Source organism: Brassica napus, unplaced genomic scaffold, assembly GCF_020379485.1.
Source record: "Brassica napus cultivar Da-Ae unplaced genomic scaffold, Da-Ae ScsIHWf_763;HRSCAF=1102, whole genome shotgun sequence".
In the NCBI taxonomy this organism is placed as follows: domain Eukaryota; kingdom Viridiplantae; phylum Streptophyta; class Magnoliopsida; order Brassicales; family Brassicaceae; genus Brassica; species Brassica napus.
This window is the reverse complement of record NW_026016810.1, coordinates 82,920-106,546: the sequence shown is the minus strand read 5'-3', so window position 1 is coordinate 106,546 and position 23,627 is coordinate 82,920. Positions and strand designations below refer to the sequence as shown.

The following is a 23,627-nucleotide window of genomic DNA, read 5'->3' as shown; positions in this document are numbered from 1 at the left end:
ACATCATCTGTCGCCACGGTCTACCATACGAGATCGTGACAGACAACGGATCACAGTTTATGGCCAGAAATTTTAAAGATTTCTGCAACAAATGGAACATCCGACTAAGCCCTTCGACGCCGAGATATCCTCAAGGAAACGGACAAGCAGAATCCTCGAACAAGATTATCATCGACGGAATCAAGAAGCGCCTTGACCTCAAAAAAGGACATTGGGCCGATGAACTTGACGGCGTGCTCTGGTCGCACCGGACAACCCCCCGAGGAGCAACAAAATCTACCCCTTTTTCACTCGCTTACGGGATGGAGGCAATGGCTCCAGCCGAGGTCAATGTAACAAGTCTCCGCCGGTCCAAGATGCCTCAGCATGTTGAGCTTAATCAAGAGATGCTGCTAGATGCCCTCGACGGGCTAGAGGAGAAGCGCGACCAAGCCTTACTTCGAATCCAAAACTACCAAAACCAAATCGAGAGCTACTACAACAAAAAGGTCCGCTCGCGTCCTCTCGAGCTCGGCGATCTGGTTATGAGAAAAGTCTTTGAGAACACCAAAGAACCCAACGCTGGAAAACTCGGCGCGAATTGGGAAGGACCGTATAAAATCACTCGAGTCGTCAAACCAGGAGTGTACCGACTCGAGACTTCCCGCGGAGAAGCAGTCCCACGAGCTTGGAACTCCATGCATCTTCGTCGTTTTTACTCGTAAAACGAGTAACCTTTCAGAACGAGTAAAATGATCTACATCACCGTTTTACTCAAAAAAAAAAAAAAAAAAAAAAAAAAAAAAAAAAAAAAAACCCGAGTAGATGCACCCTACGGTCACTTCTACTCGACCAAGTAAAAGTGACTACCAAGCCACTTTTACTTGGACTAAAACGAACTACGAAAGGCTTGATCCTCCTCGGAGGTACGTAGGCATCCCTTCTACGGGGTCCAGCCCCAAACAAACAAAAAAAAAAAACTTTTTACTCGTCTCGTTTATCTAACGAGCAAACGATGCCAGCCCCTTAACTCGAAAGCGGCGCACAAGCACTCGCCCAATTAATCGAACATATCCTGATCAGATATTGAACGAAGGGAAAAACAGAGTCACCGATGATGAAAATCATTGACCAAACTCACGAGTGGAATTTCGGACCTTGTCACAAATCGAAGAATAATGAGTTGGCCGACCTAATTTCTCTCGATTACCGTGTCGCGTCCAGAAACCTTTCCCTCGGAAACTTACTCAGAATTCTTGTCTTAGTTTGCTCCCGACTTATTGAAAGAAAGAATAGCGGGATCGAATTAACGAGCAACGAATAATTTCATAATCTACTGAGTTGTTAGCTGTTATCAGTAACCCACATAAAGAACAAACACTCAGTAGAAATTTCAAAGTTTTTACGGAATGCTGAGTTCATAGATTCCGAGGAATCAAGGCTACAAAAAAAAAGAGCGAAAGAAGTTACAACAAACAACATTGATTATTAATCGACCACAGGAGGATCCTTGTCGCCACTGCCGTCACCCTCTCCGGGACCCGAGACGCGGCCAAACTTTGTTGGGATTGACTCGGTAACATTCGCAGCTGGCGTCTCAGTTGGAAGGTCGTCTCCCTTCCCCGGGTCTTCCGACGAGGAAGCCGACGAGCTGGCATTCTTCGATGCCTTCGCAGAGGAATCGGTCAGCACGATGGTAGGCACGGCCCCGTCCTTCTGAACAACCGGTCCCACTGATGTTCGCTCCGTCGGGTCGACACCTTGGTCGGTGTGCTGGTTGGAAGATACGGCCGTCTGAGCGGGCTTCTCCGTCGGATCTGCAGATCGGGGATCTCGGTCGGCGAGGGGAGTGCGAAGGGCAATGGCAGCCTCTGAATCGATCAAACCAATGTTCGATCCAAATGGGTCGAGCTGACGCCAAATCTCTTCGATCAGGAACCGAGACTCCAACACTAATGGGGAGAGGCGAAGATCTTCTGCTGGAATTTCCTTTACTTCCAAGCGTTCTGCTTCCTCTTCATAATGCCTCTCTTGCCCAGCGAAGAAATCGATGGTTTCCTGCGGGATCTCGACACCTGAGGCCTTAATCTGCTCGAGACATTTCCTTGTTCCAAAGGCTTGGCTATAGAGACATCTAGCATCGTCATACTTGTCCCTTTGGTCCTCACGAAGAGAAATCTTATGGAAGCGTTTCTCGGCCTTAGCAATCATGGCGATCAACACGCGAATCCTCTCGTGCGTAACCTCGTACCTACGAGATTTCCGAAGCCTGGTCATCTCCTCGGAATGCCTAAGTGATTCCGCGGCTATCCTTCTCTCTAGGTCGACCTTTTCCTTCCGCTGCTTGTCTACCACAACTTCAAGGTTGTTCATCGCCTCCTTACACATCTGCAATTCAACCGCGTCAGATGTTCGCGTCTCGTCAAACGCTTTCCTGAGAGACCTCTCCCGAGCAATGGCCTCAGTCTTCTCCCGCGAAGACACCCGAAGAGCCTCCTCCACTTTCTTCTTGGCTTCTTCGCTCTCGCGGATCTGCTCTCTAGCCCGCCTAAGGGCTGAGTCATACTTCCCAACCAGAACATTCCAGTCGCCGTGACTCTGATCAAAACACAAAAAAAAAAGAGACTTAGCCAAAATAATTTAAAGTTCAGAGAAGAAGGAAACGAGCAACCACTTACCTTTACCGACGAGCAAGAAGCATGTTCATATTCATCTTTGAAGATGAGGTCCCCCACTGAAGGAAGCAGATCGGGACCGCCTTTGACTAGCCGTAGCAAACGAGCGCAATCCTCCGGGTAACAGGCCAGCGGGAGCTCTCGGTTGAACTCGAACTTGAACCCATCCTCCGGGGTTTCCTTGGGACGGCCGGACACACGGGTCTCAGAACCTTCCGTGATGTGAGCCGAAGAGTCGCCCCTCAGAGGGACTCGCGGTCTTTCAGAAGCTGGCAACCCCTTCGAAGTCTCCGAGAGGCCCTGATCACCCACTAAGGCTCCGCGATTCTGCTGAGGGCCCTCTCGTCTTCTCCGACGCAAAGCGATGGTCTCGTTTTCATCATCATCCGAGGTCTCAACCTCGGGAGTAGCGTCAGGGACCAAAGCTTGGAGTTCCTCCTCGCAAACCGAAGATGGTCGGGGCACGGAGAAATCTTGCTTCTTCGTTTTCTTCTTCCTGGGAACGTCTTCCGCAGGTGGTTCCGCGGCTTTCCTCTTCTTACTACCCTTCTTAGAAGAGTTATCCAGATCGGTTTGACCTATCTCATTGGACTCTTTCCGAGTCTCCTTGCTCTTCTTCTTCTTCGAGGCTTTTCCCTGAGAAGAGCCACCAGTAGGCGCCCGCTCGGCGGTAACGGGGACAGTGTCCGTAATCTCGACTCCTGCAGAGCCGTCAGTACCCTTTTTGGCACCTATCTTCCCCGCCGCAATAAGACTAAGATCGGGCAGTTGCTTCATTGTTCGGGCCTGATTGATTTCCTTTTGCTCGGCTCGTGTAAAAAGAGACAACCGTTTCGAAGTCGATCGATTGATGAGAGGAAGCGAATCCGAAATCCAATGCTCTGCAAAAGAAAATCCCTAATAAGATGTTATTCGCTTGATAGGAAACACAAAGGGGGAGTGAGAACTTACGACTCGCAATCCGTTCTACAGATCTTTGAATTCTCTCCCGAGTAAAATCCTCCCAGTGATCTTGCCTCTGCAACGCGACAATCCGAGCACTCTCCTTCCAATTCTCGGGGTACGTAGCGAGATTCGGGTGACCAACTACAAAAAAAAATATACGCGTTAGACGAGCACACGCCACAATCGTCACATAAGACAGCGTGCAGTACCCATCTCTGCATTCCAGAGAACGCGGTAACCAGACTTCGGAGGCTCTTCGAATGCTGATCTGTTCGACTTCACGTAGAAGTACGAGCGTTGCCAGTCTGAAGTTTTGGTCGGATACCCCGTGACCACGTTATAGTTTGGGCGCATCCTCGTCGAGACGAGCCCATCGTCGGAAATCGAAACTGAAGTCAATTCTTCAAACGACCTCACACTCATCGATGTCCCTGCCTCAGCCGCGATCACCGATAAAACGACCATCAACCGGAGAGAACCGTTCATCAACTGGCTTAAAGCGACTCCTCTGCGGAACGCATAAGCCGTGACGATTCGGGGAATTGGGAACCATAACTTCGTGTCGTTCCTAAAATACGACTCGTAAATGCACTGATACCCCTTCGGAGGCGACCAAGGCCTCTGATCCCGCTTTGGAATGATGAACGAGACCCCGTGTGCGTTGAGATCTCGGAGGATAGCTTCCACCGACTCCACGGTGGATTTCGTCCTCTCGACGTTGGACCAATCTTGTCCGTCGACGACCGAAGGTCGAATTCTCCAGACCTCCAGTGGACTCTCCTCGGCGAAGATGTTCCCGGGATAATAGCTGATCGGAACAATCGAAGTGTCAACCGCTTCGTGACCGTCGTCATCACCCCGGAACTGTTCTCTCGCCTCCGAGACCAAGAGACGCTGCGATAAGTCCATATTTCCCGTATCCATCATCGCTTCGTGATGGATATCGTCAGAATCCCGAGAAGATACCGCCCCCTTTCCCTTTTGTTCTCGCGTCAAACGATGAGATGACGACATCTCGGATAATCGCAGATCTAAAAACAGAGATAAAGAGAGAGAAGGAGCGTAGAGAGAGAAAGTACCTTTAGCGCTGCGGAGAAAAATGAAAAGAAGTGGAGAGGGGGGGAGAGCTATTTATAGGGAGAGATAAGCGCGGAGATCAAGGCGTCATCATTACGCCTAATAAGGCCTAAGTGGGCCTAAACCCAATTAGGCGCGTGATCGACAGATGCGCCGGTCCGTCTTCTCGACCCGTAAGCGTTTATCTCACGATCGCAACGCGTGAGAAACGGACGCGTCAATCCATTCTCTCGATCGAGAAGTATCAATTGAACGGATCGACTCTTCAACGATCAGTCGCTTGCTCGGATTGAACCTTTTGTTCTCCGAACTACAAACACCAAATTCATCGAAGGTCGATTGCTCGACCATCAATAAACTGGGGGGGGACTTACTGTTGGGGATGGATTTAACCCATCCACAAAGCCCATCGAACAAAGAGCCCAGTCCAGCAAACCGAGTCGACGTCGGCGCAGAAGCCGATTCTCGAGGCTTCAACTTAACCAGGAAGCGCCGTTAGTCGAAGCGGAGAGCAAGCGAAGCGAGGTTGATCGACTAAACGGCTCGGAGCGAGCATCTCATAATCAGGCCCGAAGGGCCGACAAAGCCCAATCAGTAAAAAGAGATTAGGTTAAGGTAATCGAACAGAGTATAAAAGGAGAGGAAAGCAAAGGAGAAAGGCATCGACACTTAGCTACACAAACTTAGCGGCGAGATTAGGGTTTATCATCCGTACAATCATCTCTCTGCTATTTGTACTTTTCCGGTTTAAGCTCTCACGAGCTCCGGCTTGCTTTTACTTTCTCCACCTTTGTAACATCATCTCGAAATCTAATAAACGCCTCTGTTCGACCCATTTCTAGTATTGTTTACTTCACCCGAGACTAAACTCACCTCAAACAGTAACCATCAAAGATAAAGATAAGTACCGATTCCGCTTATCGACGAGTTGTTGGATTAGCTGCAAGGAGGTTCATGCTTCTGAAGGTTGAATTGGCATCAAGATACCATCACATTTTTATAACTAAGGAGTATGTACGGAATACAGATTTCAATATACATTATGGATATTATGAGTGTGTAATGTTATCATTTGGGTTAACGAATGCACCAATAGCAATCGTGAAGCTTATGAATGATGTGTTTCGCGAGCAACGGGATAAGTGTGTGATCATCTTCATCAATGATAACATGGTTTATTCTTGGAGTAGTGAAGAGCATGCTGAGCATTTGTTGATTGTGTATTTATGCAAAAGGATCAGGTCATTGCATATGCATCGCGTCAGTAGAGACCTCATGAGATCAACTAAATTGACATCACCACTTGCCGGTTCATGTATAGTTTCCATGTTTAAAAACATCAGGCTACCCAGCACATGAACAAAAACATTACATACACCCCATGTTCGAAATTGCGCTAAGCGCTATACGTACGCTTGACCTGGACCTAGCGAGTTAAGAAAAAATCGGGATAAAATCGGAGAGTACTCGGAGAGTAATTTTACAATAAAAATAAGAAAAATTCACAATTTTTCATTTATAGTATATGTTAAATTGTTTTGAAAATCAATAACAGACGTGTTATTGTGGCTCAGCGGTTACATTAGGCCTATATTCAGCTCTCTTAACCCGGATTTGACGCCCACTAATATTATTTTTTCATTTTTTTGCATTTCTTTAATGAAGGGTATATTTGTAATATACAATTCATCTTCTTCCTCCCGACCTGTGCATCTTTTAACCATAGTTTATGGCCATTTTTTTTTTTAACATAAATCATCTTCTCCTGGAACGATTTGCTTCGATTCTTGATTATTAACAATAAAACTAGATGATAACCCGCGCTCTGCGCGGAGTGGTTTTTTAAAAATATGTTGTATTTAAATATTATAAATAGTATACTTTGCTATGAATAACTTTTTTTTACATTTGAATCTTAGGAGTGGACATTCGGGTTCCATTTGGTTCGGTTCGATTTGGCTTGGTTTGGTTTGTTTTGATCTTTGCGAGTTCGATTTAATTTGAATCTTTGCGGGTTTGGTTTGAGTTTGGATTCGGATAACTCATTTAACTTTAAAAACAAAATAAAATTCATATATACTTTAAATATCTCAAAATCTAAAAATAAAAATAATATATAACATATAAATTTGAATAATGTATGCCAAAATACTTAAACTTAAAATAAATTTTGGTTTACCTTAAATATTTGGATATGAAATAAATAGATATTTTAAGTAATTTTGGTATTTTGAGTATCCTTTAACTATTTTAAACATGTACTTTTAACTATTTATATATATATATAAGTATTTTAAACAACTTAAAAACATCTTATATATTTTGTATATTCTTTAAATATTAAATTTAAAAATAATTAATATATTTAAGTATATAAATATGGTTCGAATATATTCGGATACCCGAAATATTTTGTTTCGGATCCGGTTCCATTCTGGTTCTCTAGATACCAAAATTTTGAACCCGTTCGGATATCTAACCAATTTTAATTAAAGTTCATTACTACCTTTCGGATTATATTTGGTACGATTTTTTGGATTCAGATTTTTTGCCCAAACCTATATTTTTTTTTTGTAACAAAATTTTAAACGAAATAGATGATGATTCATATTGATTTTGGGTATGCAATCATTTTTAGGCCAAAATACATTCTTCTATGTACGTGGCCCATCTAGTTAAGGAAAACAATGGACCGAACTAAAGAAAACATTACCATTTCCGATTTTTAATCGACACTTTCAAATTATTCATTTTTCGGTATTGTGACGAAGAGAAAGGGGGTAAAGGTTACAAAAGCAAATTTGTTGTGCAATTCATATTCTCGCTAGGTGATTTCAATAGCTTCTAAATAAATCTTTGTTGTATCGACCGAGATTTAGTAATTTATAGACGTTTTAAAAAATTCAAAATATAACATATAAGAAAAAAAACTAATTTTTTTATTATATAGTTAATGTGATTGTTTAATTTATTTAAAAAATATAAACTTTCAAATATGAGAGAATCTTGTAATAAATAAATTGTATTAAGTTGTTATCGATTATTTGGTGTGCAAGTCAAGTTAGTATGAATAATATCTTGTTAAGAAGCTTGTAGATAAGGATTATATTTTTGAAATATTTGCTGAATAATATCTTTGTAATTCTCTTGTAGATAAGGATTATATTTTCGAAATTAGTAGTTACAAATATTTTTTAAATAAATAATACATGTAATTCCTAACTTCTACTCTATTTTTTTTAAATAGATTTTTATAAATAGATATCATATTTTGGCACTTTTGAAATTATATTATTGAAGTTTATATAATGACATGTATCTCTAAGTCTCTAAGTTATGTGTTCATAATGTCATGTATCTCTAAGCCTAATACAAAATCAATCAACTTAGAGTCAAGTAACATATATACAAAATGAGGTGTAAAAAAAGTTATCATATCTAATCTATTATAGAAGCAAAGAGGAACCAAACATCTACATGTTTGGTATAGAGAAAATTATATGATGTTGATAAGAGAAAATTATAAATCAACTTAGAGCAAGGTTTAATCTATAGTAAAAGAGGTCCAAGTGAGAGTTATTGAATTGCTAGTATAATTGTAATTATACAATCGGTATAGTTTAAGAGAGTAGATAGAACATAATTCAATAGAACATAATTCGTTTGGTTGTTATAATATAATAGATTGTTGGTTTAATTTAAGTTATCTGGTTTTAATTTTATTGTATAATTAATTGTAACTAACAGGATATGGTCCATAAATTATGCAACACATTAACAAACTTGAAACAGTCCAAAACTTAAATGACAATTTCAATGGTAGATAAATTTAGGACTCTATTTTAATAGAGTAGATATGAAAGATTTATGTTGAAAGGACCGATTTCGAACCAGAAAATGCCAAATATGTACAATTTTTTTTTAATCCGAGTTTTTACCCGAATAACACAAAATCGCATCGGAACACCACCGATTTGCGTTTAACCGGCGAGTAATCGGCCAACTCGCTCGTGTTTTCGAACATGGCATATACCAATTTGCTGGAATATACCAATATAGATAATATCATCAAGGAAAAAATATTAGTTTGATAAAAAAGGTAATCAAAAACGATGCTTTCAAAAAGTGAATTTATATAGCTGAACATAATATTAAAAATCTCTATGAAACATAATTTTTTTGTAGAGTTGCACCTCAAACTGAAGTGGCCCTAAAGGTCTCAGCTATTGGAGTAAACCGACAAAATAAGGAAGAAAAAAGACATCTTTCATCTTCCTCTGGCGTCTTCGTTTCAGACAGTGAACCGACTTCTTCTAGAATCATCCTGCAAGTAAGTAGACCACATTTTAGTAAGCACGTGAAAGGATGAACATGAACAAAAGTATTATTAGCTTCTATAGGAGAACGTTAATTACATGGTTAGTGAAAGTTATCTTGTCGGTGACGTCAAGTAGCGCCTTCCACTTCTTTCCAATACCCATCTGAATTTACCATAACAAACAACAAAGCAGTAATTTAAGCAGACAGATTCAGAAACTAGTCTTTTAGCATCTAGATACTGCCATGTTCTAAAGAGCTGTCAAATGCTATGTTTATAGAGCGTAAACTATAAAAGCAGGTATCACAGAAATATGAATAGTTAAACGAACCTATAAACCTTCAGTATAAAAACTAATTTAACTCATTATAAAAAACCTCTCTACATCTTTCGTTGATAATTTAGAGTAGCGTTATTGATATATTAAACAGCTTATGCTATTTTACTGTAGAAAGCAATCAACACGTTCAACAAAGGAAGCTAGTGAATAGTACATGGGCATCTCATCGCACACCACCAAAAAGCAAGAAAATGAAAAAAAAAAAAAAAAAAAAGACAACTAGAAGAAAACATGATTCGTAATCTAACCAGGACAGCTTCATTTGATTTAGTCCGTGTCCACAAGGAGAGCTTGTCTTGCTTTAGGCGCACACTAGCAACAACACCACAAATCTCATCTGCCTCATCGAATTGCTCTCCAATCAAAGCCATCAACTGCCGCCCAATTACGAGAGAGAGAGAGAGAAGAAACAGACATTAGGACATAAGCCACAATGGTCTAAAGACAAAAACAGTAAAAGGGAAGACGGTATTACAGTTTCAAGCCAAGCCTTGTCTAAAGCTTGCTTCCTGTTGTTGGTAACAACAAAAGTCCACTTTCCGCCGTGAGCACACTCTGGATCTTCCCACTTGGGCTCAACGCCAGCTTTGAACAAGTGGATATCAGCATTGGGTGTCAATTTGCTGGGAATGAATATAGTCTCGTGCAAACTGCAAAAACGCATGTCAGAAGAAGTTAATCGAAGAAATCTAAAAATGAGGAGGAGGAGAAGACACACCCCCAGAAATCTTCGACAGTGTCGAAGGTAGAGGCTTTACGAAGGGAAGCTCCCCAGGCGGCGCCTTGCTTTGGCTTAGATTGGTTATCGAACCAGAAACACCATTTTCTTTCGAGCTTATGAGGCTGCTTCTCCGTCGTCGACTCTATCGGTACTTCCGCCGCCCCAAGGGCTTCGTTCACATCCTCCGTCGCCATATTCTTCGCTTCTTGTGAATCAGAGAGAGATTAGGGATGGAGTGTTAACTTTGAAGGCTGTCATTAAGGCCGATTTGGGTCAATTCGGGCCGGGCCTCTAGAGACCATTATTTTAATTTTATTTCATTGTAAATAATTATTATAAACATCATTAAAACTCTATAAAATTATATTTGTTATTTTCTCTTTTTCTCAAAAAAAAAAAATACGGTCGGAGGTTTTTTTGATCGTAGATACTTTTTCGGTCTTTGATCGAATTTGCTTTTCGTTTAGGCAATCTTATCTTTCGTTAGGTGATTTTGGTGTGCTAAGTTTTAATCAAATCAGAACTGCATATCTCTTGTTATCTTTCTCTGGTCTGGGTTGAAACTAAATAAAGTTTTAGAACTTTGTATGCAGAGTCGGCTCTGAAAATGTCTAAAAACATTTTGGCCGGAAGCAAAAAAAAAAAATTATGGGTCTGTAAAAAACTAAAATGTAAAATATAGGTGAAAAAGTTCAAATCCGCCACATTTCAATTGACTACTGAAACCTTAACCGACTAAGCTGCCAGAGATAATTGTTATTATTGGCCGAAATGTTATATATATTTTACATAGCTTTTGCCCAGGACAGCTACTGCTTGCATGTGTTTTTCGCCCCTTTCACAAATCATCTAACTCCCATGGTTGGTTCAGTTCTTTTCTCTACCGAATATTCACATATTCCTTTTTATGAAGGAGTCAATCTCTACTCATCCAAGATCCGAGATTGGTGTAACAGTAAAGTATCTTTGAAGGAACGGAAGACTGTGATGATGAAATTATCTTGGTTGATGTAAGGGGCTCCAGCAGAGTCGGCATTGTTGTATGGTCCGATAAAGAATCCTCACTAAATCAACTGAGTCTTTTCTCTGTTTCTATCAATTTGTATGGATATGAGCCATGGATCCAAACAACGGCTTTGGTGAAAGATTGGGTCAAGGAGTGCTCTTTGGAAGCTTTGTGGCGGTGAAGGTGATATACAAACGGTGGTTTGATGCAGAGAACTGCAGACAGTGAAGACTCTTATTTGCATGCTTCATTTGCGCCATGTTGCTTAATTTTTTTTCATCAACTTAAAAACACTCGTACTGATTTTGTGAACCATACTGGTAGCTTCTCATCCATGTGAACAACGAAAGAATGTTGTTTCTTGATATTGTATAATAGACTATACGCATTCAAATTATGCGTTCTCTGTACATGAATGATCTCAGAACTGAGGAATGTTGCTTTGCTTGATCCTTTTATTTTGTGCTTACACGTGTAAAATACCTTTACTCATGTGTTTGTACTCCTCTACCTTTGGAATTATGAAATGCAAAAGTCAACCTAAAACATACATTTTTAATTTTCTTTTAAATAAATAAATCCAATATTGTAATTCTGATAAATTTCTATATTATTTTTAATTTAATAAATATTTTAAACCAAAAATGTGATAATATGGTATAGTAATAATTTGTTATTTTAGTGATAATTAAAATATAAAACTAATGTCATAGTAATTGGAATAGTTTAGCATTGATATAAAATGATAATGTATAAAGAACTAACCAAATATCAGTGCATAATTATAAAAGATGTCTTATCTTGAGTTTGAGTACAAATGGAAAGAAAATTCAGCGTACAATTCAAACACTTTCAAAGCTGGAATCCCGCGTCACAAATAATGAGAAAAAGAGAGAGAGAGACAAAAACGAGAAAACCTATCAAAAACCTAGGAAAGAGGCAGGAAACAATCATCATGGTAGATACCACAACTAACATATAGAACAAGCCGAAGGAATGGAAGCGTCAACCTGACCAGATATCTCCAACGTCTCCATCTCGATAGGGTTTATAGTTCGATAGGGAATTCACGATCGCCTGCCATGGTTATATCCTGGAACTCGATATTCGTACAGTTCCGTCTCACTATGGAGCAAATATTTAGAGTTAAAAAAAATAGATTGTATCTCGACTCAATGTCCATTTTTTAAAAACGGTTTTCATCTCCGTTTCTATTTGGTTTTTATAATCGTTTTTTTTCTTCTTAATATCGCTTTATTTATTATTGTTATTTCAGTTCGATTTCCGGCTTCTACAATTAGTGGTTCTTGTGATTGTACATATTTTTTATCACACTAATTATTTCGAGACTATTATTTTGTAATAAGCAAATAAACTTATTTATTTAAATTTATATCAAAATTTATTATTTTTGTGTTTTATAAATATAAACTTGTTTTGTTGGATTTGGACACATATATATTTTATATTATTATAATGTTTATTTTATTTTATTTTTCTAATATTCTTTATTTATATTTTAGATAATTTTTTATAAGATAAAATATAAACATTTATAATCATAAAATTTAAATATTTGTAAATATAAAATAAAAATAGAAGAATAAAGTGACAGATTTTTTCAAAAAAGAAATATTGTAAATAAATAAAAATTAGACATATTATGAATGATTATATGGAAGTAAGAGAGGATGATGTGGAATGGTAAAACTTTTTTTTTTTTTTTTTTTGTAACACCGTGGAATGGTAAAACTAAAAGTGAAAAATAGGATGTTAGAAAATGTTTAACCAATGTACAAGGTCTAAACGAAAACAATAATATCTCTCCCAGAGGCGAGAACAGTTTTGGTGGTCCATGCTTCTTTCTATTCTACACGCCACGCAATTCACTATATCCAGAAATAAAACGCATGCCGTTTAATGAATCAATCTACCCATTTCCTCTCCGCTCTGGGATTCACTCACTAAAGTAACCAAAGAAAAGATGCAAACTCTCAAATAAATCGCAGGAAACGAAAACAAAGGTCTAAGAATGTCATCAGGTAGCAGCAATTCCGGAAGCTGTTCAACTCGATCCAGAAACAACTCTCGACTTTCTTCACAAGTCCTCGCTGATGCAAAGCTCCACGGGAGTTTCGAGGAATCCGAGCGCTTATTCGACTACTCAGCTTCAATTCACGTGAACATGCCCACCTCCTCGTCCTACGACATCCCTTCCTCTTCAGACGTCTCATCTTACTTACACAAGATTCAGAGAGGGATGTTGATTCAGCCCTTTGGTTGCTTAATCGTCGTTGACGACAAGACCCTCAAAGTAATTGCCTTTAGCGAGAACACGCAAGAGATGTTGGGTTTGTCTCCACACACTGTGCCTAGCATGGAGCAACGTGAGGCTCTGAGTATCGGAACTGATGTGCAGTCTCTGTTTCAGTCTCAAGGCTCTTCTGCGTTGCAGAAAGCTGCTGACTTTGGTGAGATTAGTATTCTGAATCCTATCACGCTTCACTGCAGGACTTCGGGTAAGCCTTTCTATGCCATTCTCCATCGGATTGAACAAGGTCTCGTTATAGATTTGGAGCCAGTGGGTCTTGATGAGGTCCCAGTGACTGCTGCTGGTGCGTTGAAGTCATACAAGCTCGCTGCTAAATCGATTTCGAGGTTGCAGGCTTTGCCTAGTGGGAATATGTCGTTGCTCTGTGATGCTTTAGTTAAGGAAGTTAGTGAGTTAACCGGGTATGATAGGGTGATGGTTTATAAGTTTCATGGAGATGGGCATGGGGAAGTGATTGCTGAGTGCTGTAAGGCAGACTTGGAACCTTATCTTGGGTTGCATTACTCGGCTACTGATATACCACAAGCCTCTAGATTTCTCTTTATGAGGAACAAGGTTAGGATGATTTGTGATTGTTCGGCTGTTCCAGTTAAAGTAGTCCAGGACAAGAGTCTCTCACAGCCGATTACTCTCGCTGGATCTACTCTGAGAGCTCCTCATGGCTGTCACGCGCAGTATATGAGTAATATGGGCTCAGTGGCATCTCTTGTTATGTCCGTAACGATCAATGGTAGTGAGAGTGATGAGATGAACAGAGATTTGCAGACGGGTAGAACCTTATGGGGCTTAGTGGTTTGTCATCACGCAAGTCCTAGGGTCGTCCCGTTTCCTCTGAGATATGCCTGTGAATTCTTGACTCAGGTGTTTGGCGTGCAGATCAACAAGGAAGCGGAATCAGCTCTTCTGTTGAAAGAGAAGCGTATTCTGCAAACTCAGAGTGTGCTATGTGACATGCTTTTTCGCAATGCACCTATGGGTATAGTCACTCAGTCTCCAAATATAATGGATCTTGTTAAATGTGATGGAGCAGCTCTTTATTACAGAGATAAGCTCTGGGCGTTAGGGGTTGCTCCTACAGAGACACAAATTAGAGATATAATCGATTGGGTTCTAAAAAGTCAAGGAGGAGGAAACAGTGGCTTTACCACTGAAAGTCTAATGGAGTCTGGCTATCCGGATGCTTCCGTCCTCGGGGAGTCAATCTGTGGAATGGCTGCCGTACATATAACCCAAAAGGTTTTCCTTTTCTGGTTCCGGTCTGGCACTGCAAAACAGATCAAGTGGGGTGGTGCAAGACATGATCCTGATGACAGAGATGGTAAAAGGATGCATCCTAGATCCTCGTTCAAGGCTTTTATGGAAATAGTCCGGTGGAAAAGTATGCCCTGGGATGACATGGAAATGGATGCTATCAATTCTCTGCAGCTGATAATAAAAGGCTCACTGCAAGAGGAGCATCCAGAGACTGTTGTGAATGTGCCGCCGTTTGTGGATAATAGAGTCCAGAAGGTGGATGAAATGTGTGTTATTGTGAACGAAATGGTGCGGTTGATTGACACAGCTGCTGTTCCGATCTTTGCGGCTGATGCCTCTGGTGTTATAAACGGTTGGAATTCAAAAGCGGCTGAGGTGACTGGGTTGGCTGTTGAACAAGCGATAGGCAAACCTGTATCAGATATCGTTGAAGATGATTCTGCAATAACCGTTAAGAACATGTTAGCATTGGCTCTCCAAGGTCAGTATTTGGAAGCAAATGTTTCCGGTTCCCTTTTACATTTAGTTTTCATATTTTCCAGACTGTTTTCACAGATATTCATTCATAATACATAATAGGTAGCGAAGAACGTGGCGCCGAGATCAGGATCAGAGCATTTGGTCCTAAAGGAAAAGCAGTCCTATTGAATTAGTCGTCAACACTTGCTGTAGCAGAGATACAAGGAATAATGTTCTTGGTGTGTGCTTCATTGGACAAGATGTTACAGGCCAGAAGACGCTTATTGAGAAGTATAGCCGCGTGCAAGGAGATTACGCCAGAATCATGTGGAGCCCTTCAACACTGATCCCACCAATTTTTATGACCACTGAGAATGGGTTATGCTCAGAGTGGAACGACGCGATGCAGAAGCTCTCTGGTATAAGGAGAGAAGAAGCTGTGAATAAAATGCTTCTTGGAGAGGTTTTCACCTCAAATGACTCATGCTGCCGCCTTCAAGACCATGACACGTTAACTAAACTCAGAATAGCTTTAAATGCTGTGAGTTCTGGCCAGGATAACATAGAGAAGCTTTTATTTGGCTTCTACCATCGTGATGGTAGATTCATCGAGGCCTTGCTTTCTGCAAACAAAAGAACTGATATGGAAGGAAAAGTTACAGGGGTTTTATGCTTTCTGCAAGTACCTAGTCCAGAACTCCAATACGCTCTACAGGTTCAGCAAATATCAGAGCAGGCAATGGCCTGCGCTGTCAACAAAATGGCATATCTCCGCCAACAAGTGGAGAATCCAGAAAAAGCAATATCCTTCCTTCAAGATTTTCTACATTCATCTGGATTAAATGAAGAACAAAAGCAGCTCTTGAGTACAAGCGTGTCATGCAGGGAGCAGTTAGCCAAAGTCATAAGCGACTCAGACATAGAGGGAATCGAGGATGGGTACTACTGTAAACCTGTATTCTTGTGTTTTTTTCTTGGTTGGATTGGTTACTATTTTTTGAATTTTGAATTTTCTGTTCTAATCCTGTTGCTTTTTGTTTGTTTGTTTGTTGATGTCTTTAAATCAGGTATGTGCAGCTGGGTTGCAGCGAATTCAGCCTTGAGGAATCCCTGGAAGCAGTTGTAAAACAAGTGATGGAGCTGAGCATAGAACGTAAAGTGCAGATCATCTGCGATTATCCTCAAGAAGTTTCGTTAATGAGACTGTATGGAGATTCCTTAAGGCTTCAGCAAATCCTTTCAGAGACACTCTCAAGCAGCATACGGTTCACTCCTGCATTGAAGGGATTGTGCGTATCATTTAAGGTAATGTCACGGATAGAAGCTATAGGGAAAAGAATGAAGATAGTAGAGCTAGAGTTCAGGATAATACACCCGGCCCCGGGACTGCCTGACGATCTAGTAAGAGAGATGTTTCAGCCTTTGAGGAAAGATACATCAAGGGAAGGATTGGGACTACACATAACACAGAAGATGGTGAAACTCATGGAGGGAGGAACGTTGAGATACTTGAGAGAATCGGAAATGTCGGCTTTTGTGATCCTCGCAGAATTTCCATTGCTTTGAATGCAACTCTCCAAGGTCTCAATAAATAACTGAATAAATAATCGGACGTCACTGGATTTCACATAAATGTATGTTAGTTACTGTAACATAAATATAGGACGTTAATGTAATATACATATAGTTAACTCCTGTTGTATTGATCAAAGTAACAAACACCCTCCCGCCCCGGGCAAGCATCAAACCAATGTCTCTACTGTTTGTTTTTTTTCTAAAAGAAAAATTATTGAACAGAGTGAACGAATGGACCGGTAGATGGTAGGTAGTAATCAAAAAGAGAAAAAGAAGTATTAATCAAAACTATTTTTTAACCCTTCCAACATCTCTTTTGAGATATATGAGAATCTCGCAAGTACTATTTCACATTTTGGCAGAGTTTAAACCCACCAAAAAAAATTTTACTTGGGAAATGAGAGAAGATTTGCTTACTGAAAGAGGAGGGTGGGAACTGGATTTCGTACGATTCATGAGTTTGATTTGGCTTTACTGGCTAAACAACTTTGGTGGGGCCGAACCCCAAACCCTGATCTTGCTGAAACCTATTACTGGACTCGGCCTTAATTATATAAGCCAAAAAATTGAACCTTTCGAACTTAGTTCATTTGGGCTTTAAGTGTTTTAGACTTAAGCCCGTTTAGGATAGGACCGGTCCGAAAACCCGAAAGTTATATTTTAATATATTAAATTATTTAAAATAGTTAATTTTCTAAATTATTAATTTAGACTATTCTCTTATATAGTAAGTTTTATTCTTTTATGTATCTCATATTAATTGAAAATATTAATAATTTAAGATTGATTTAATTTTGATTCGCTTATAACAGGATTTCAAAATTTATGAATGCTAACAAAAGAAAGTCTAAATTGACTTTATATTTTAGAAAAATATATTGGAACTAACTATAGGACTTGGATGTTTGAGAATGGTGGAAATGTCAAACACAGTGCTATGGTGAATTAGTTCATATAACACGTGATCTTGTAAGCATTTTGATAAATACAATGGCATCAGTGTCTAGTTTTAACATTGGTGCTCATGTATTAAAAAATATGAAAATTGTCTTAACAAGATATGTTGAAGCAAAAATTTTAGAATTTTGTTAAGTCCTAGCGAAATACATATCTTCATGGGTTTATTTCTCAAATAACCAAAAAAAATGAAAATTAGTTGTATAGAGAGAGATAGGAAGAGAAAAGATGAGAGAGAGTGTATTTTTGGTTAGTTAGTGAACTATGGTTTTTTTTGTTTATCTAGTGAGTGTAATATCCATATCTTCATTTATCCAAATAACATTTTTAACAGCATTTCTCTTTGAAATCGATTTTTTTAATCAAATATACTTTCTCTTTCGCTCTACGGTTCAACGCTTCTCTTTCAACATTCTACATTTTTTATAGAGATTTAGAGTTTGATTCTTTTTCAGTCTTCTTTTTCTTTTAGTCTGAAATCGATTTAAGTCTTAGCTCGTCTATAGTGTTGGCAATTGGGCTGTACCGCCCCGCCGTGGTCATGTTCAATGTGGGTCTTTGCAGACAGGCAGGCCCGTGCAGGACGCGGTCCCTAGAAGTGCTGCCCAATCCCGACCCACCGCATGCACAAGCCTTGAAGGTACGGCCCCCGGAACGCCGATCTTCACATGTCAGCTGCAACAAGAAGAGACCAAGAGAGATGAGATTACAACATAAGTCAATTCTATAGGCAAATGAAACATTGCTTTCTTTCGGTTGTATAATTATGTAAGCTTCATATTTTATGATCTGAAAACACTTGTTTGATTGATTATTGTCTCATATCGATGGTTTAGGATTTGAAAACACTTATTTGATGAGCATCATTTTGGTTTGATGCGTATCCATAAGAATGACATGAAGTAACGATGGCAATCCAAATAATCAAATCCAAATAAAACAAGAAAAAGTTTTAGAAAATTTATGACTTAAGTCACTTGAGTTTATACGATCAGAACATTAAGACACAACTGCCATGAGGATAACAAACAACAGTGCCTAGTTTAATTTTACAGACCGAACATACTTCTGATTTCAATATCAAGACAAAGAAGGAAACTTTATAACATACAACTACACACAAGAACAACAACGCCAACATGAAAAAAATGCATATTAACAAACATTGACTTGATGATAACAACAAGAAGCAATAACAGCTACACGCAGACACTGACTTGATGATAACAACAAAAACAGCTTAAACACCACAAGTATTATCGATAAGAAGCTGTTTGTTAAGAGACAACAATGAGACATAACAACTTACAGGATTGCTCAATGTGTAGCCACTTCATAAGGACAAAAGAGACCCCATTTTTTTTCTTTCACTGGAGATCATGTAATCGACAACGAAGAGTTAGACCAAAAATTTTATCTTTCCTTACAAATTAAATCACAGTAACGAGCTAAAGAACATGTAATCACAATTTTTTCCTTACCTGAGTCCATTGTTCTTGAGTCATGGCTAAAGAGGAGATGAAGAAAGAAGATGAAACCGAGAAGAGACTCTTCCTTGATTAAACGAGGATATGAAGAACATGCATGGCGAAGTTGTGACAGATCGAAATTGACGGATCTAATAAGAAAAGAAGCCGGAAGAGATCGCCTTTGTACTCGCCACTTCTCTTTGTTTAGTTTGTCGGTGAGAGCTCGAGAGTCAAAGTGACGATGTCTGTGCGGATCCCCGCGCGTCCCGCGGGATACACCGAACCCATCCCGCTTTTGCCCCAATCCCACACAAGTTCATCCCCCGAGGCCCGTTAAAAAATCGGGCCCGAATCTTAGTGACCAATCCCGCCCCCGCAGTAAGTCCAAACGGGCCGGGCCTGCGGGCAGGTTCAAATTTTGCCATCTCTACTCGTCTAGGAATCTCTGATTTTTTTTTAAAGTTCAATTTTTCTATAAATCTCAGATGTTTGGATAAATTATGTTTTTCAGTTTTGGGTAATTGATGTGTTTGCACTTACTCGATTTAGGGTTGTATCATCTGTCCAATCTCAATCTGTCCAATCTCTGCTTTATTGGGTGAATTTCTTTTGCGGCAGAGACGTCGTCGAGAGATGTCGTCGATGTCACCGAGAGACGTCATCGGTGGCACTGATGCAACACGGCTCAAGTAACAAGAGATATATGATCATATTGCAATCGATTAGTTTGGTTTTTGCTTATAAGTACCAGTGACATTGGTTATTGCAAAATATCTATCTATCTAAATAAAGTTGACTTCTGTCCCTTCTCTTTGCGCCACTTCAGCAAAGCACTGTTCTAATTTCTACACATCTATACTATTAAAGCATGATCATATTGTCCTTTTTACCTTAACATGTCTATTTCTTTACTAACATTGCAAGTTTCATTAAGGGCAATCAAGTAATATTAATAACACATCTATATTGGGTCATTTTTTCGGATCCAGCCCACATCAGATCTCTCTTGGGCCATTTGGACCGATTAAGAAATCAGATCCAATTCTCACATTTTTTTTCATTTGGGTCATTGAGTTCAAGTTCAAATAATTTTTTTTTCAACTATTCTTAATTATTATTATTTTTTTCTTAATATAATTTAAGCATTCATAAAAAAATCGATTTTTTTTCATTGAAAAGTATAAATCTGTATTAAAAGTATATAATTTTTTTATTAAAATATTAACTACATAATAAAATTAATTTATCAGAGTTATACCAACTTAATTCATTAAAGAAATAAAGTTTAATTTCTTAAACATAAATAGTCATTTAAAATAAAATATGATAAATAAAGATAAAAAAATTTAAGTCTTTTATAAAATAAAACACAAATATATGAAAAATGACATTTACTAAATATTTGTCAATTGAAAAAAAGAAAAGAAAATAAATCTGCGCTTTGAAAGTGAATGTCAAAATCTAGTGTCCTACTTAAAGTAGTAATCACCTCAAAGTTGTTTTCGATTTGTTATGTTTAGCGGGCCTTTTGGGTTAGCAATGAATTCATGAGGTCCTTAGGAAGTTAACATACGGCCCCATTTATCTTTAGGGTTTTATCGTTGTTGCAGGTAGGAGAACCGTCGTGTCGCCTCTGTAATGGCTAATTGGTCTCTTGAGCCTAATCTATGGTGGTAAAGTGCTGGCAAGCAATTGATGTAAGAAACATTCCTTTGTAATTAGTTTGAAAATTTCAAGAAGCACAATACCACCATCACTTATGTAAGTGATAGTGGTAGCAGAATGGTCATTCTTTTAAAGTGATGGTGGTAATGTGCTTCTTGACAAAAACCATAAGTGATCCGCTTGATGCACAGTAAAACTATTATGTAAACTTTCAAGAAGACATCCCATTGTAATTGATTTCAAAATATGTAAGACTATTATGCAATCATGAACATTTTCTTGATATTTAGATTAACATAATCCACAACAAGAATAACAAAATATACACAGTGAAACTTAAGATTATTTTTAATCTAAAGTACGTTAAGCATTTTGAAATACTAATTAAAATTGATGATATAATTACGTAATTTTTTCGGTTACTAACTACGGACGGGCCAAATCCTAGTATATATATATATCAAACTGTCAACTTTCTACATCAACTATCTAATTTTTTCTATGTTGACTTCTTTCTTGTTTCATTATATCTTAGTTAAGGGACACAAATATATCAATATTTTTGAGACCGTAAAAATAGAACCATGAATAACAAAACTTGACAAAAGTGTATTTCTATGTAAATCATTCATATCCTACTATATAAAAGGAACTAATTTTGTGGCTTCTAAGAGTGACCACTTCACCTAAAATATTCAGGACCAATCAATATGACATGTCATTTAACATATTTTCCAGCCCAAAAGTAAACTATTGCAACATATATCTGAGCCCAATTAATTTTGTGGATTGGTCTTCCAGAAACTCATATGGCCAGAAAGTAAACTCAAGCCCTGAGGAAGTATGAAAAATTAAGATTAACGAATAATAATTATAAAAGTCTCTGCACATATTAAAATTTAAGCATACAGCACGTGTTTTGGTTGCTCAGTATTATATGCTTCATTTTACTTTAGACTTGATGTTTGTTTCGATCGACATACACTGGACATTACTCGTCCAATAAGATTTTCTCTAACTACTTATAACATATTGCAGCCCAAACTATTTTTTCACATCTCGCATCACAACCTGGGATATAATAATTGACAGCTTCATGCTCAATACTTGCGATCCACATGCACGTAATGTGGATTGAAGAACATGTTTCATTTATAATAGGCTGAACAAATGTGATGTGACTCAAATTCCTCTTTTATTTTAATTCCAAACTCTAAAAAAGGTTATTTACTTTCATAATCCTAATCAGACTTTTTAATACTTAGCTTAAACCACCTATGCCAATCAAATGAACGGAGGCAACAGAATATAAAAATACAAACAACAGGTCCGACTAAAAATACAACTAAATCTAATAATGAAACTTATACTAGAGTCTAACAGAATATAGTAAAAAAATGTCTTCAACCAAATATTATTATAGCAATAATAAATTATTTTTTTATAACACAAGGCCCATTTCAAATCACAAAAAGAAGAAAAGAACAAAACGCAAAAGCTATACCACTAAGAGGGCGACTGGTTTTCCCGCTACCACCCGCAAACGCAGCTTTTGCGGTTGGTAGCGGTTGTTGGCGGTTTGCAACAATCACTCAAATCGCTCTAAACCGCTTCAAACCGCTCCGAATCTCATAAATTCAAAAGCTGGCTCCAGCTAGCGTTTGCGGTTGCGGACGGTTGCGGGAGGGTAAATTTTTTTTTCTTTTAAAAAAAATTATATATATACAAAAGTAAAAATATTTAATAAAAAATTTAAAATTGAAATTATGAAAATATTAAAAAATATCTATTATATTTTAATTAATATTATAAAATTTTATAATAAAAACAATTTCAATAAATTTTCAAAATTAAAATTATAACTTTCTAAATATAAATTTTATATTTATTATAATTTTATGATTTTTGATATTTTTATAATTATATTAAATGTAAATATTGTTAATTTATTATTTGATTGTTACTGCATTTGGTAGTTAACCAGTCATAAGTCACCCGCAAACGCACCAATTTTTAACCGCAGTACCAGTCGTACAAATCTCTTAAAACCGCTAGAAACCGCAACCGCCCGCATCCACAAACTCCCGCAATCGCAACCGCAACCGCTGCGTTTGAACCAGTCATGCCCTAACAAGATTTCAAACTCCCAACTAGGCCTGGGCATTTCGGGCATCGGTTCGGTTCGGTTCAGGTATTTTGGGTTTCGGATAGTTTGGATAGGGGCTAGATGATCCATTTAGTACTTGACCTATTTTTGATTCGGTTCGGTTCGGGTAGTTTCGGGTTCGGTTCGGTTCGGATAGTAAATGCAGGAACCGGAAAATATCCGGAAAAAGTTCGGTTCTCATTTGGATCCGGTTCGGGTTCGGATAGTTTGGGTAGTTCGGATAATTTGGATAAAATATCGGTTATTTAAGGTAAAATATCAAATAATTAGGATGATTTAGATAAAAAATTTTGGATATCTTGGATTACTTTGGATATTTCGGATAAAACTATCCGGATACTTTCGGGTAGTTTGGATACTTTATAATAATTTAGTTATACTCAACTATTTTCAGATACTTTAATAGAATTTTAAATTAAAAATATATATTTAATGATGTTATATTTATATATAATGAATATTTTTATATATTCGGGTACCCGTTCGGTTCTCGGTTCGGTTCCGGTTCGGTTTGGTTATTTCGGATATAAAAATATAGAAACCGTTCGAGTATTTGAAGATATTGATCCGGTTCTGGTTTCGGGTATTTCGGTTCGGTTCCGGTTCGGTTCTTCGGTTCCGGTTATTTCGGTTCGGAAGTCCCAACTATACATTATCCATACCACCCCCACAATTAACACAACCTTAT

At 38.4% G+C, this 23,627-nt stretch overlaps 1 protein-coding gene and 1 pseudogene across 2 annotated transcripts; one reads left to right on the top strand and one right to left on the bottom strand.

Moving 5' to 3' along the window:
• Positions 1-8,776: 8,776 nt before the first annotated feature.
• LOC106385066 (eukaryotic translation initiation factor-like) lies at positions 8,777-10,325 on the bottom strand. 2 transcript variants are annotated; one of them, XM_048775218.1, is made up of 5 exons: positions 10,053-10,325; positions 9,810-9,984; positions 9,583-9,708; positions 9,092-9,157; positions 8,777-9,000 (listed from the first exon to the last, which is right to left on the bottom strand). In XM_048775218.1, the coding sequence occupies exons 1-5, from the start codon at positions 10,247-10,249 to the stop codon at positions 8,968-8,970; spliced, it is 597 nt and encodes a 198-aa protein (XP_048631175.1). In that variant the 5' UTR covers positions 10,250-10,325; the 3' UTR covers positions 8,777-8,967. The 2 variants fall into 2 exon arrangements, with proteins under 2 accessions (XP_048631175.1, XP_048631174.1); XM_048775217.1 differs by lacking the exons at positions 8,777-9,000; positions 9,092-9,157 and having other exon boundaries at positions 9,460-9,708; positions 10,053-10,310.
• Positions 10,326-12,994: 2,669 nt separating this feature from the next.
• On the top strand, positions 12,995-16,902 carry LOC125605520 (annotated as a pseudogene).
• Positions 16,903-23,627: the final 6,725 nt, after the last annotated feature.